This window comes from Nannospalax galili, unplaced genomic scaffold (assembly GCF_000622305.1).
Source record: "Nannospalax galili isolate Female #2095 unplaced genomic scaffold, S.galili_v1.0 scaffold284, whole genome shotgun sequence".
In the NCBI taxonomy this organism is placed as follows: domain Eukaryota; kingdom Metazoa; phylum Chordata; class Mammalia; order Rodentia; family Spalacidae; genus Nannospalax; species Nannospalax galili.
The window spans coordinates 4,580,895-4,596,967 of NW_008354281.1; the positions used below are offsets into that span (position 1 = coordinate 4,580,895).

The 16,073-nt window shown below is 36.2% G+C and overlaps 1 protein-coding gene across 1 annotated transcript in view; it reads right to left on the reverse strand.

Moving 5' to 3' along the window:
• The window catches only part of Zfpm2 (zinc finger protein, FOG family member 2), a 476,524-nt gene that overhangs the window by 164,977 nt on the left and 295,474 nt on the right, over positions 1-16,073 (reverse strand). Inside the window, exon 5 of the mRNA XM_008851514.2 lies at positions 4,841-4,952. Coding sequence (XP_008849736.1) covers positions 4,841-4,952 — 112 coding nt within the window. The remainder of the gene's footprint in view (positions 1-4,840; positions 4,953-16,073) is intronic.

Genomic DNA, 16,073 nt, shown 5'->3' on the forward strand with positions numbered 1-16,073 from the left:
TGTTGAAACAAGTTATCAGTTTGTCAAATAGCTCTAAGTGATAGAATATGATTTTATAATAATTATTTGATGAATACCTAGGAAATGAAAGCTTTGTAGTTAGTTTTGATTTTTTGTCATTAGATGCATTTAACAATAATTAAGTTTGTGTCTTAAATAGTGAAATAGTATGTAGCCTATTTTCATCCTATTGGGCAATACTATAAAAATTCTCCCAGTTAAACGACTTCTAAAAATGCTACAAATATGCAATTCATATTGTATTTGATGATATGCTCCTAGATAGTCAGGTCCTGTGATAATGGTATTAGCATAGAATTCATAAGGGGCTTATTTAAATGTTTAGCCACAAAACAAATAAGGAATAGAATTGTCTCATCAGGAATTTATGTTTCTTCCTCAGTGAAAGTTCTAAGGACATTAGGAATGATGACCTCAATCCAGGTACATTGATGTTGATACACAAGAGGCCTTGTTCTTATGGCAGCAGCTCCAAGGTCTCATTTAGGGAGCTATTTCTTCTCCATTGAACAGGCTCATGTGGGGTTAATTTTCTCAGTCTTTGATTCACTGGTTTTGGCTCGGTATGCTGTGTTCCTCACTCAAAATGTAGCCCTGCTCCCTTTTCACTGGTGTTGTTGGTAGAATAATTCTGAATCCAACCACCATTAAAGAACTTGTCTGAGGATGATACCCGCAAAAGTAAGGGAGTCAGAAGACAGACAGATGTGGGTTAAGGTCTGAGCACCTGGACTAAGTTGTTTCTAAAGTTCAGGATACATATAAATAAAACCTCAGCTAGACAAGCAGATGGTTTTCTCTGTCCCAGCACACACACACACACACACACACACACACACCCACACACACGCACACACACACACACACATTCATATCACACATAAATATGCACACACCACACTCAAAAGCATACACACAAACCTCATCCATCCATATACTGCATATACAGGTTTTACAACTTAATTCCAATTGAATATCTCTTATTTCAAAACAAAAGTATGTCCAGATTATCTAACACATTTTATGAAAATGCCTCACACATTATATATGTTGTAATAATTAATGTTGAATGTACTTTGTCCAACACTTCTACCATTTTTATTGAATTTTGACTATTTTCATACAATTTTGATGGTATCTAGATCCCCTCCCCTATCTGCACCTCTCCTTATTGCTCATCACCTGATTTAATGTATCCTTTTTTTTATATATAATAAGGCCTATAGAGTCTAATTTGTGTCTCTAAACTTCCATCAGTGTTGGTCCATTCACTGGAGCCTGGTTAACCTACCAAGAGTCCCATACTTGACAAAGACTATCTCTGTCCCTCCCAGCAAATATCCGTTGCCACAATTTCCTAAGGTTTCTTACCCATTTTCTCATGTCTATGCTGGGATTTTGTTTGGTTTGAGCATGCATGGAACTTGTGCATGCTATCACCATTACTGTGAGTTCATACGTAGATTAACACATCTCTAAACTCTCACCAGACAAGCTTCCTTGTCTGTGATTAACACAGAGACCCACAAGTGGCAAATGCAGAGAACAAGAGACTACAGAATTCTTATCCCTGAATGTGATACCTATATCAAAATTCTACTTCTCAAGGCTCAGAGATCATTGAGAAAGAGTGGGTGGAAAGATTGTAGTAGCCAGAGGTGGTGGATGATCACAAGGAAATAGAGTTTCAGACATCTGGTCAGTTACTCATATGAATTTACCCTTTTGTTTTGAGAAGGTTTATCATACGTGCAGCCTTGAAAAAGAGAAGACACCGAAGACTATGGTGCCTGTGGTAAGCCTTTCCTGAGGTCTTATGTTCCATGATCCAAATGATGCCCAGTAGAATCCCAGGATACTGTGCTAGTCACAGAATTTTGGGACACTCTGTCTCCCACCAAAGGGAAACTGTATATTCAAAGTCAGCTTCTGTCCTCCGAAGCCCAATGGAAGAGATCAAAGCAGCCTGCAGTGGTATTCTCCCAAGTCTGTTACTCAGGGCAGCACTGGTTTCAAAGGGTAATCATCAAGAGGATCAATAGAAATACATTTCAAGTGACTAAATGTTTTGTACTAAGACTTCACAGAGCATTACTGTCAACACATATTGTGAGTTTCAAGACAGAGTACAGTATGCAGTGTTTGGTCTTGGGCTCTTCTACAATGGTTGGATTCCATAAAGTAGCTTTTTGAGAAGAATTACACTTAGTATATAGTCTTTGTGACATTTAGCCATATTCTTATTGCAATGATGAGAGAAGGAAAGACAGAGCACATAGTACAAAGGACACAGTATCTGGAGTTGTGATGACCTGGATTAGAATTTTGCTTCATGGTTAGGTCATGGTTTCAGACAATTTTACAGTTTCTCTCAATCTCTTATATGTAAAGAAATCATGACCTAGCTCACTGAGTTGGACAAGGAGGACATTTTTTTTTAACATCTACAAATAGACCTTAAGTTACATGATCTTGTATTAGCTATGTGACCACAATGTATTACTTACCTACCTAATTCTCTCATTTACCTTTTGTAAAAAGGAGAAACAAATCCATTACCTCATAGGCCATATTAAATGAGGATTAAAGGAAATACAGCAAATGCAGTAGTTATGGAAAGTTTGCTATCAGAATTGCAATGCTAACTGTTCTTATAATTGAACAAAGTCAGCTACATTTTGCAAGTTAAAAATTATTGGATATCAGCAATTCATGTAGTTCATCATCAACATGTTATGAAATGTCTATTAAAGTGACTGGCAACTAACTCTTCATTATTTGTGTAATTCATCATTAGTAGTTTCTTTCTCTCTCTCTCTCCCCCTCCCTTCCTTCCTTCTTTCCTTCCTTCCTCCCTTCTTCCTTCCCTCCCTCCCTTCCTTCTTTCCTTCCTTCTTTCTTTTTATACAGGCAGCATGCCAGACCAGGAGTAGAAAATAACTAAGACACACTCCTTGCCCTCAGTAAATAGATAACAGATGGGAGAGGGAAGGAAAGATAGCTAACTTTCCGAGTTTGTTTTTCTTGAACACATAAACAAACGATCATAAGACAAGCAAGGCAAGCAATGGAAGATGCATACACAGTGTGTCCCAGTACCATGAAGGGCTAGACTCAAAGAGTACTTAATAAGGATGGTTATGCATAAGACTAGTTTATAGGTGGGCTTAGTACATGCTTTATGAGTTAACTGATTGATAATTAATATGCTTCTGAAAATGACCCTGAACATGGTTATTGAAAGAAGGCTTAAAGAATAGATAATGACAATACAAAGGCAAAAATGGTTCAATGTTCAAGTTAAAGTACTGAACTCTGGAATTATATTTGTTCCACAGTTATCTTTCCTAAAATAATTGCTGATTTTAAAAGGTAATGAGCTTGGATCATCACAGAGGAAGGCTATTGCCATGGTTCTGGCCACTGTATCACCATAACGAAGATCAGTTATTGTACAACCAAAATCTGATCTCAAAAATTGGACCTATGAACCACGAGCTCTTTCGTACTTCTTGTATTCTGAATGTGGTAACTGGTAAACTGATTCACTGTACTATTTTTGATAGGTTTTATAGACAAATTCAAGGAAATTTTCACTGCTCTCTTAGTTAAAAGCTCCCACCAGCACACGACAGATATTTCAGGTTAGAAAATTAGTGGGTATGGGACCAGCAATTGTCGAAGGAAAGGGACTAAAATCAGGTCCCTGGTGTGCAGATTCTGTTTTTAGCTTCTAAATTCCCTCTTTCTGGTGTTTCAACTTTCAAAGGCTCAGAGTAGTTTGGAGGCAATCCTCTTATAAGTGTACAAATTGTAATGAGTATAGGAACAAGTTGTAATTGTTTCTAGCAAGTTTTTAGAGTCTTTGATGTTATGATTGGTGTTTTATATGTTAATATATTGATAGGGGTGCTTATTTGCTTATTCCCTTGTATGCTTTTATGGTTTCTAGGTTCAATGTGAAAATAAATCTTTGATCTCAGTGGGTCTATTTAGTTAAAAAAGAAAGCTGAAAGAAATGAAACATGAGAAACAAAAGGTCGTACAATATTCACAAAGAATTAAGATTGGGGATGTCACTATAAGAATACAGAGCTAGAGCTGGTAACTTAAAGGTGGAGAAAACACACAGGGCTACAACCCAAACACCAACACACAGGAGGACGGTCCTGCCTCATGGAGAATCAGTCTTATGACATGTCATCACCAAGCTGTGTCTCCTTTTGTAGCTGGAGTGTAGCAACATGAGACAGTCTAGGTTGATGTCACACTAAGTGAATCTAAGGGAACGCTCTGCAAGCCATCAGCTCCTTCTTGCCTTTAGCCCCCTGCCCTTCACAAATCACCATGGGGAAGAATTTGGTCTTTGCAAAGATTTCATTTTCAGCTTTCCTCTCATCCTTCCTGATTTCAGAAATCTGACTGGAATGTAGTGCTTCCTGAAGCTTGTAGCTGGCTTGAATTGCTAAATTTCAAAAGGAATATACTTTTTGATAGATAACCTAAGAGGGGAATTTGAGATTTCATCAAACCCAGCTACCCACAAGACAAAGAGCGAAACAAAGGAATGCCATTTAAACACAGGGTAAATATGTATAGTTCTAAGTAATTAATGCTGTGATACTTTTTGTCTACATAGATAAAGAAAAATCAGAAAATTTTACCGAAAGCACAGACTTGAGAGTCTCATGAAGGAAAAAGGAAGACAGAGGCTCACGTTATACACGGTCCTCCCTTCCCAGCTTCTCTGGAGCTGTGTTGAGATGCTCAGGCTTCAGAGCTGCCAAAGAGACAGGGGAAGGACCTGGCAGTTAGTTACCTTTGCTGTACACAATGCAGTTGTTTTTGTTGTCCTCCACTCCTTGCCAAGTCACATCCAGAAGCCACTTGGGACCAGCAGTCAGCACCATGGGGACTTGAGTCTTTGTCTTCTGCAGAATGATAACAAAAAAATGCCATTTGCTTTCGTTGATTAAAAACTTGAATAATAACTGTATTAATCATTTCATTTTTAGAAACAACTAAATCTCCCAAACCATAATCCATGTCCTTATTCCCCTGCCTCATGGTATCTTTTCAAGATGTTAGAAGCCATAAGGCTTTGCTGCTTTGAGTAATCTTGAATGGTGGAATGATTATCAAGGAGTTTTTCCCCCTAAATGATACTGGATCAGATCTCCAAGATTAGGCAGATCTCTTGTGACTCTGAATTATAAAGAGAATGCAGATGACTTTCATTGCAAAGAGCAGAGTATTTGGAAGTGAACTTTAGACACATTATACTTCACTATCAGCAGGATCTCAGGATTTCCTGAAACAGACAGGAAAGAATTTAAAGAATCAGGATCCATTTCAAAGCTTTATCCTGAGCAACATTTATATTAGGGTCTGCACTTATTCTGAATGAATAATGAAACCCACCCAACTGCCTTTGCTGAAGTGTGGATATGAGCTCTTACTGTAGCTGAAATAATAATAATGTTAATGATTCATCATACATTATCTCCAGGAAACTATAAAACAGGAATCCTGAATATATTTCAGTAGGCAGAGACTGAATCGTGAGCCATCGTTAGCATTAGCTCCTGGTGAATCAGGGAGGCTTGTGCTCTCATTCTAACAAGGTATACTGAGTGTAGGCAAATCTAATTCCCCAAAGGTTAAATATTTTTGGGGGGGTGGCATCTAAATTATTTACTTCTTAATCTCATTTCATAACTGCACATGGCAAGAAATAAACTGGGGAGGGAATAAGTAAGCAATAGCAAGACTTTTTTTTTTTTTTTTTTATCATTCAACAGTTCATGTTCTATATATCAAATATCAGGAAACCACAACACTGAGGACAATGCAAGAGTCTCAAGGTAATTTCTGAACTGAATTTTCACCTAGATATGATCCTGCCAAAGAGATCTCAGTTCATTCTGGGACTTCCCACATGTTCTGTGCTATCACAATTTTCCAAATTGACATTCACAAGTATTCACTGGAGGATTTCTGTGTACTCTGGCAAGTTAAAATGTCTCAGGAATCTGGAAAACCCATTTTACCCACCTCACAAGAAGGATAGCTCATGACATACCAATCCACTGTTAAGTGTAAAGTCATATTAAAAACTACACATAGAACAAATGCTGATCCATTTCTTAAAGGAGCAATCATGCAAGAGGCAGTAACTAGCATACAATGTTAATAAAATCGACAATGAAGGCTAAATTTAAAAAGAAGCCTGGAATGTTAATTAAATTAATAGCATGTGATGTTTTGCGTAGAGTAGAATGCCAGGTCATCCCCACTCTGTCATGTGGGTATGAACTCTTCTTAGAGCCCTCACCATGCTGTGTTGATCTGTCTATCTATGGTGCTAATAATTCTCCTAATGATTCTCTTGGGCAAAAAGACAGTCCCCCTCAGTGTCCTCTTTGAACTCCAAACCGGAGACCTTTTAATCATGTAAAGTCTTCAAGGAATCTTTTAATTTATGTAATGTAAAACAGTTGACTTGCTTATACTCTGTTCTTCCATTCATTTCACTAAACAAAACTAATTCAGTCTCGTTTTTAGTATTAGAAATATGAGTCTTTTTTTCATTAAAGTTTCAGTTGAAAATGTTCAATATTTAATAACACATAAAAAGGATCCTGGTATGTGGTGTTATACACCTAAAAATTGTCTCTGGGTCCATCAAAGGCAAGGGAGAAACTTCTGTCCTGGGGACTCTCAGGGATATCAGATGTGACTTAAGGAAAGAATTTAAAGGTACTGGAAATCCTGTGGGCAAATACTGAACAATTTGTAGCAAAGCAGAGTGTATACTCAATAGTAAGTCCTAGAACTCCATGGTTTGTTTATACTCTTAAATAGTTTTCAGAATGTTTCTTAATATGTAAAAACAATCACTAAATGGTGTTAGCTGTCATCATCACAATTTTCATTTTATTCTTATTTATAAATAGAAAAGATATAGTATGATATATGTCTAGAAAGAAGGATTAGTAACAGATTTTGAAGGGCCTTCATATATTAGACAAAAAATTTTGTGATTAATTCTCTAAGCAGAAATAGCCAACAGAAATTGCTTTATAGCTGGAAGACTAAGGGTACTATGATTTGTGCTATTTGTATAGACATTTGGTTAGACACACACCTTACTTATCTAACTTACAGAAAAGGAAATCAAACCTGAATGATTGCATAATTTCATTTAAGTAAAATACCTGGTAGAAGGTTGAAGTCAGTGTCAAGTCTATATTGTTTTCTTTCTAAACATTCTCACTCTGAGTTTGACCAAGCATCCAGAAAAATCTGGGACTGAAGAGATTCTGAAGAGGCAGATGTATTTTGCTTACGCCTGCTACATCTGCTATTGAACCTGTATTAGTAGTTGATATGGATTCAGCAGCTGCTGCAAGTAGACTGTTAAGTACTCCACTTGAATAATGTTGTTTTTCTTTTGACTAGTCCAGCATTAGGTAATTACACTTTTTTCTGTTTTGTCCAAAAACAATTTAAGGCTTAAGAAGAGATGACTTTGTGACTGAAACAAAAATAGCTGATTAATACCCTTTCTAAATGATGTTAGGCATTATATCTTTTAAAGGCTTTGGCAAACATACATCATGCCTGAGCAAGGTAGAATTTGATTTATTAAGAAACTGAATTGAAAGCAAAACAATTTCTTCTACTCCAAATCAATACGGCAGAAGTAAGAATGTAGCAAAGTCTAGCTGAAAGCTAGACCCAAGCTGTAAAGTAAATAATAAGTAGATAAAAAATCTCAAGGGAGCAGTTATTACAGTTTTGAGGAGGTGAGTCAATTTCTTTCTGTAGAAGTCAACTTTTGTGGAGATTGACTGCCTTCAAAGAAGATTACCAAGTGTGAGAAGGAAGGAGTTAGCTGGGATTATATGAAATGTACACTCCAGAAAAATCCATGAATAGAAAATAACAACATGCACATTGATCATTAGGTTCATTTTTACATGCCTCTTGCTAGTTTGAGGATTCATTAAAAAATCTAGAATGTTAGACACTAGAAACAACTTTCAATTTCATTGAGTTTAATTCCCTGGTTTTCTAAGAGGGATGTAAGGTGATATTTATTGATTCCCTCATAAAGTATACAGTTGAAAACACCAGAAACAGAGAACAGTTATAAAAGGTGTGGCAGGGTGGACAATGATCCCCTCAAAATAGTTATGCCCTAAGGCCTTGAAACCTGTGAATATATTACCTTCTTCTGCAAAAATAGATTTTTACAGCTGTGATTAATGTTTAGGACAACAAGAAGATAAGATTGTCCTAAGTTATCCAGGTGGACCCCTTTGAACCTATGAGTCCTTAAAAGTAGAAAAGGAAGAGTGAAAAAATGGCATCCTAGCTGCGTGTGGTGACCTATACTTGTAATTTCATTGTGAAAGGCTGAGGCAGGAGAATTGTTGTGAATTTAAGATAGCTTGGATTACATAGTAGCTCCAGGCTGGCCTTGACTATAGAGCAAGACTCTGTTATAAGCAAGCAAGCAAGTAAGCAAACAGAGTCCACATGCAAAGGATTCTATTTCCCTTTAAAGATGAGAGACTGAGATCATATACAAAAAAAAAAAATTTAAAAAAATAAAAATGTGCTAGATCAGTGCCCAGTTTATAGGAAAAAGGAGCTTTTGTTCAGGAACTTTGAAGTACTGCAGCCACAAAACATCCAGTCACCAGGACATGGATTCTTCTTTAAGAATTTCCAAAAAAGAAATATATCTGCTAGATACCTTGAGACCATATAGAATTTCTGATCTAAAGAAATGTAAAATAATTTGATGTTTGAAGCTTCTGTTTGTGGTAGTTTCTTTAAACCAAAAACCAAAATTTATACAAAATATATCAGATTTACTGATTTTTTTAAGACAAAATAGCCTTCTCAAATGTGTTCGAAAATATAAAATAGCTTTCCCTTAGTTGAAATAACAGCAAATACTGCTCTTGCTTGAAATTGAGAAAAAATATACAGTGGAGCCTGCAATATTTCCCACTTCCATACTTGGGTGTATATGAACACTTCTGGGTTCAGCATTGACTCACTTGGGGCATGCCAAGAACATGGCTATGAAGAAAATGATCTGCTTGAGAATCTTAATACATGCTGGAAAATCGCATGACTGTTCTAAACTTCAGAATGCTCACCATCAAAATGTACATTCTGTACAAAGATTTTTTATTACATAAAAGCTATCACAATGTTTAATATCCTCTAGAGGTATATCAGTCATGTATTGACTTTCTTCATGAATAAATGAACTGAAATGTCAGAAGCATTTACTGACTCTCCACTATTTCTCAGGCGTTGGTAATGTTTGCTGTGTTCAGCATAGAGGTCAAAACAAAAATTCCTAGTTATCCAATTTAAGTATTGTGACAGTCAATGCTATTAATAATTTCCATCTATGCATGTTTAAAGACTCTTTTGAAAGTTAGCTCACTATACAACTTTACTTGACCACTGAATTTGAATAAGTGACACACAGCTAAATGTGTTGGCACATGTCTCTACCCTCAGTATTTGGGAGACTAAGGCAGGAAGATTGGGAAATTGAAGCCAGCCTGATTTACGTCATTGGATTCTGTCTTTAAAAACCAAAGAAAAAGAGGAGCAGGAAGAAGAAAAGCAAGAGGAGGAAAAAGGGGAGGAAGAGGAGGAGGAGGAGGAAGTGGAGGAGGAAGAGGAGGAAAAGGGGAGGAAGAGGTGGTGGTGGTGGTGGTGGAGGAGGAGGAAGAGGAAGAGGAGGAGGAAGTCTCATGTTATTTCCATAGAGAGCAGAGCTTGTAAAAACAATGGGCATTTACCATCATAGTTTGCTTTTCCCAAGGTTTTCAAGGAGGCATAGAGGTGGAATGCCTGCACACCACGATAGCAATGTGAAAGAATATGATACTTTCAATCTTAGCAAAATTTGGTTTACCCTCATTTACTTTTCCCTCACTTTTCTTTCCATTCTGAAATACCCATGGAGATAGAGCTTTACTAGTCTAAGCTTTATATGTACCTCTTTTAGTCACACTTCAAGGTACATAGAAGTAGTCTTCAATTTCAGCTAAACTGGCTGAAAAATACTGTACATTTTTTGAGGCTCCACATTGGAAATTTTTAAAAAATCTGCATTCCTAGACACAGTTTGAACCCAGAGTTTCACGTTTAGACAGCCCACAGCTAGACAAACTTGACAAGGACAAAGTGGGTCATAAGTGTCACTTCTTAGGAATAATTAGAATCATCTAATGTGGATGAAAGAGGTCAGACTGGCATCCACTGCTCACTAACCTTTGGAGTTACTGGACCGACAAAGGAGGTAGCCTTCAATAAATGTTTATAGTCGAGCCAAAAGGTTAATGGAGATAAAAGTAGACAGCCCAAAGGTAAAGAATAGAGGAGAATTCTAACCCAAGAAACTGATGACATAATGCTGTCTTAGGGAATCCAAATTTTGCTGGAAAATTTTGTTTAATGGCTCCAAAATAAGAGCTAGGAAGAGCTAGGAGTCAGGAAAATCATGTAAGAAGTGCTTGTCATGACATGCTTTTGAAAGACCTTCAAGCATTATTTCATGAAACAATTGGCCTCTAATGTCTTTAGCTTTGTTAATATAAGAAAATATTATGGTGTCTCATACCTCTGCCGTTAGCTAAAGTTTGATGGTGATGGAGATGATCTTGGTGTGTTGTTTCCCTAACTGTGTAGTAGGTGAAAAGATACAAAGCCTTTTTGGTAATAGTCTACCCTTTTAATAATTTATATCTTTTTCTACTTTCTCAATAGTAAAAGCATATCTGATATTAAGCATAGAAAAATTTGTAGATTACTTCAAATATTAAATTTATTTCAAAACCAAAAACACATACACATACACATATATACAAACATACTCCACACACACACACACATTATTTCCTTATACTTAGAAATTAAATGCCACTATCATCCCAAAACCAATATTTCTCTCTCTACATACATATATATGTATATATATACATATATATAGTGTACATGAATGTATTGCCTGCATGCATGTAAGTGCATCCATGTCACACAATGCTTGAGGAGGTCAGAAGAGGGCGTTGGATCCCATAGAACTGGAGTTTCAGATAATCGTCAGACTCCATGTGGGTGCACACATATATGTGTGTGTGGGTGTTTGTGTGTTTAAATTGATACTGTAGGTGATTTTGCAGTGTACTTTCACAATTTTGCAGAGTAAAAGTTTCAGTTAATGTAACCAAGTAATTCTTCATTCTGGAATTCAATACACTCAATTGATAGTAATGGAAATAGTTACCATTCTCTTTTTACTATATGATCTTTCTAGTGACAATGGGTTTGAATCTAATAAACCAAAAATCTGTTCACTGGGAGCACAGCAACTTAAAATCCCACACTACCTAGAGTCAGGAGAAATATGCAAAGTTAATTTAAGGCTTTATAGAATTACATTTTCAGTCATTTTAGACATGTCACAGATTCCCAAATCTATTGATTTGACTGGATTTGATTTTCTACCAATAAAATAGTGCCTTTAAGAAAATGCCATTTAAAGTGTAAAAATGTAAGTGTATGAATGTATGTATTTGCTGCTACTGCATCCACTTTATTTTTCTTTTAGAAAATCTAGTATCACTTTAAACTACACAAAATGTGAATCCATCACAAGTGATCCTTTGGATCATTATTCATGTAATAAAAAAGTGTCTCAGAGATTATACTCAAACATTCCCCAGGACTAATTAATGACAAGTATTCAGATATAAATAGATAAATTATGTGCTTCTATTTAAAAATATAATGGAACAGTCATTTAACTACACTGGTATGTCTCCAAGTGTGTGTGTGTGTGTTTGAGAAAGCTGGTATATAAATTTAAACCTGTAACCAATAAAATGTCCAAATTCATACCAAGGTGAATTATCTTATCTACATTTACTATTTGGCAATAGCAAAACTCAAGTTCATAAAACATCACCAAAGTTGTACTGCATGAAAAAATTGATATACTCTATTTTCAGACTTAAGACAAAGCAATTAACCCTACTCTGAAATCAGGTAATGCAGGAAACAACCAAATGAGGACATGAGAGAGACATTAATGCTGTGTTACCACTACAGCCACTAATACTGTATGCTAGACACAGAACAGAGGCACGTGGGAACCCCACAGTGGTCTCAATACAGTCATGTTTTCCTTGAGTGCGGCTCTACAAAACATCCTTTAAGGACACCAGGAGAGTGAAATTCCAGAGAACTTCAGCTAACAATTGTCTTCAAATTGACCGTGGTATGTGGGATCTCAAACACAGTAAGAGACTTGTAAAAACCAAAATGAGCGTGGAATAAAATGATAAAATTTTGGTTACCAAATGCACACTCCTTATGTCAGACAGTTTTATCCTTACAAAACAACAATTTAAATAATCATTATCTCTTTAGGGATATTTGCATTTTTGTCCTCAAACTGTTGGAACACTTCATCTTAGCATGAGTCACTGCTTAAATATAGAAATTTTAGTCCAAAAATTAATCATCTGTTCAAAATAAAACATGAATAATTCTATATGGGAAGGTTATTTAAAACAATTTCTTTGCCTCCGATTAAAATTATCCATTTCATAATACTTAGAAAAATACTATGATCTGAAACCACTCATTCCAAAGAGAGAACTATTTCATCTTTCAAGTTGGAAGACATCACTAAATTAATAATATCTAAACTATCCAGATATTTATTCTACTTTCATTTTCAAAGAGAATAGACTCATTTCTCTTCCCCCCCTGCCAGCTCTACTCCTACAGTCTCATCTGTTCATCACGTACATTTGGCTCCAAGCAGGAGTGACTCCCTCCAAGCTGGCAACCATTAGCTTCAACCTTTTTATTTTATGCGGCTCAGAGAGTCAGAGTGTTTAAGGAGTGTTGTTTTGCTCCTGGCAGAGTTTCTGGGCTTGCACCTAGTACAATGTGCAAAAGTGTCAGAGCTGAAACCCAGAGAAGAAAAAAAAATACAAATTGCTTTTGAGTAGTCCTCTTTTCATAAGACTGTCACATAAAACTGTGGCAGGGGTCAGGATCACATGAGCCCTGGTACCAGCTATGTGACCTGGGCCAGTCACTTAACCTTTGAAGGTCTCATCTCTTTCTGTGTAAGATGATCTCATATGTCCTTAGAGCTTGTTAATACTATCATTATGAGACATTTGCTATAGATTTCCATCCAAGCCAGACCCAAATTTTGAGTTTTCCCAGTGAGATGTATACAGTAATTCAATCCTCTGGATTGATATTTACTTAAGGAAATGCTATTGTGAATCAATAAATAGTTATTTTAATTGATAATTTTACAATTGTAACCTTCACGGAGAAAGTGATGTGGTTAAAATAAGAATATTAATTTGAAGAATATAAAGTATATGGAATTTTTGTATATTCACACTAAACTCTTAATGCTTATATAAGTTAAAAAATAGTGGCTAATTCTGTTCAGTCATCTTTCTTTGAGAATCACCCAAAAGACATTGTGTCTGAGAAAGAAAACACTGTCCTACTCAGCACCACCCTCAGACACTGAGAGGTATTCTGCACTCAGGAATCAATCTACCACACATGGAATGAGTCTCTCAGTTGAGTCATTATTATCTATTTAGCCAACATTAATTTATATTATGAGAAGAATCTTTTCTTCTTACCTATTAAATTTGTTCTTTGATAATTTCACGTATGTATATAATACTCTCTCATGGAGCTCACCCTACCTTCTCTCAATTCTCCTGTCTATTGTCTCTTCCTTATTAATCCATTTTCCACATTCATGTCTTTTTTTTTTTGTTTGTTTGCATCACTCTGTGTTTGACCAGGGCTATCTGTGTTGCCTTGAAATTGGAACTATTCATTGGACCGTGGTGAGTAAACGAATGGCTACACAACTCAAGACAGTGGCTCCTCTCTTCTAAAGTCCATCAGTAGCCTATGCTTAGCACTAAGGTGTAGTGACCCATGAGCCCCTAACCCCATTCCTGAATAACTGTTGAGATGTCCTGTATGTTCAGTGTCACTGGAAGCATTTGCAGCTACTGTGAGTTCATGATTACAGTGGTCATGCCCCTGTCTAGAGAATGGGATTTTGCTGCCCTTCTTGCTGTCTTCTGGAGAATTACATTCCTCCTGTCTCCTCTTCTACAGTATTCCCTGAGCCTTAGAGGGAGTAATACAAATGACTTATTTAAGGCCGAGCCACCATCTGTCATTTATTCTCATCATTTTGTGTAGTCATAATGAAAGAAGGATCTTAATAATATTATAATTATAATAAGCAATTACATATTTCAATTATTCATTTTCCTGATGTATACCTTTACATCAGTTACCTTAAACCATTAGAAACTCACATGTATTTTGAATTTTAAAAAATGCCTGATGTCATATTGAAGTTAATGAAAAAAATCAAGGGTAAACTGAGCACAGAAATGAGAAAGATGAGCCTTTCTCATGGTAAAAATATGGTAGTGCTCCAGGCGTGGTGGCACACGCCTTTACTCCCAGCGTTTGGGAGGCAGAGGCAGGCAGAGTTTCTCTGTGAGTTCAAGGTCAGCCTGGTCTACACAGCGAGTTCCAGGCCAGCCGGAGCTATGGGAAGATCCTGACTCAAAAAGACCGAAAAAAAAAAAAAGGTAGTTCTCAATGCTACTTCTTACAGTAATTACCAAACCTCCTGGGAAGAGAGATTCTCCCCAAAACAAATTATTCTCAAATTACTGAAAGTCAGGTACAAATGTTCAAATCTTAACATATTATTTGGCAAAAGTGTTAGATAGTTGAAATACAAAGCCTATGTAACTTATAGTACACACACACACACACACACACACACACACACACACACACAATTCAAACGAATACCTAAAATGAGACTTTGATGATGAGGGTGATTTTCAATATTTTTTCTACATAATCAATACATGCAGAAAGATGATCCTAATTCAGTTCTTTTAGAGAAGTAAAGTCAAATGTTCACCTCACTGAGGCAAGCTGCCTTGCTGTCCCTTTGGAAGACAGCAGGAACAGGGCACTAAGCAAGTACAGCTCTGGATACTGAGAAGTTTGATGTCACATATTTGTCCTTCCCTGGTCAGCTATGTCTATGAAGTCAGAAGCAAACAAGCTCCATCTTCGTTAGCACAGCCCCTGGACATATCTCTGAATCTGATTATTTTTTTCTCTACTAATTTTAGTGAGATGTTCTTCATGGAAAGGAATGTCTGTGTTCATGATAAACATTAACTTTTATATTAAAGTATTTAATTTTAATACTGTACGTTTTTGATTTAGTATCAGTCATATGAGAAAATTAAGTTTTAGTAACCGCTTCTTAGTTCTCTATCATATAATTAATTTTTTCCACTTTTACGTTTCTTCCCTCCTCATACTGTCTCCCTCCTTCCCTCTTTCCCTCCCTTCCTTCCTTCTTTCTTTTTTTTCCTTCCTCCTTTCCTTATTTTTCTATGTTTTCTTCTTTTTCCTTTTGCAACAAAGCTTTACTGTGCAGCCTAGGCAGGATTTGAGATTATGTTCCTCTAGCCTCAGACTCATGAGTGCTGGGATTAGCAATAGCTACAGTATGCTATATTAATGGGTTAAGTTCTGGTGTCAGCTGCATGTGATTTATCTCAAAGTTTGGTCAGAATTTACTTATATTGTTTAATGTCTTTCCTGCCAGGTCAGTAACAGAATACAGTGCGTAAAATCATTCCAGTTAGTGATGAGCAAACTCTTCTACTTTTGGAATCCTTGCTATGGTCCTTGTATTGATAAAGTTTCTATTCAGTTATTTAAATAATCCTTTTTGGTTTTTACAGAAATTAATTATATCCATTATATGTGCTACAGTGTTTACTAATATGTACTACACAGAAAACTCCAAAAATGGAGAAAGAAGAATTATACTCCCTGTAAGTGCTCTGAATCTATTGATAATAATACTTAAATGGAATACCCATAAATTACCTAAATCAACATTAATA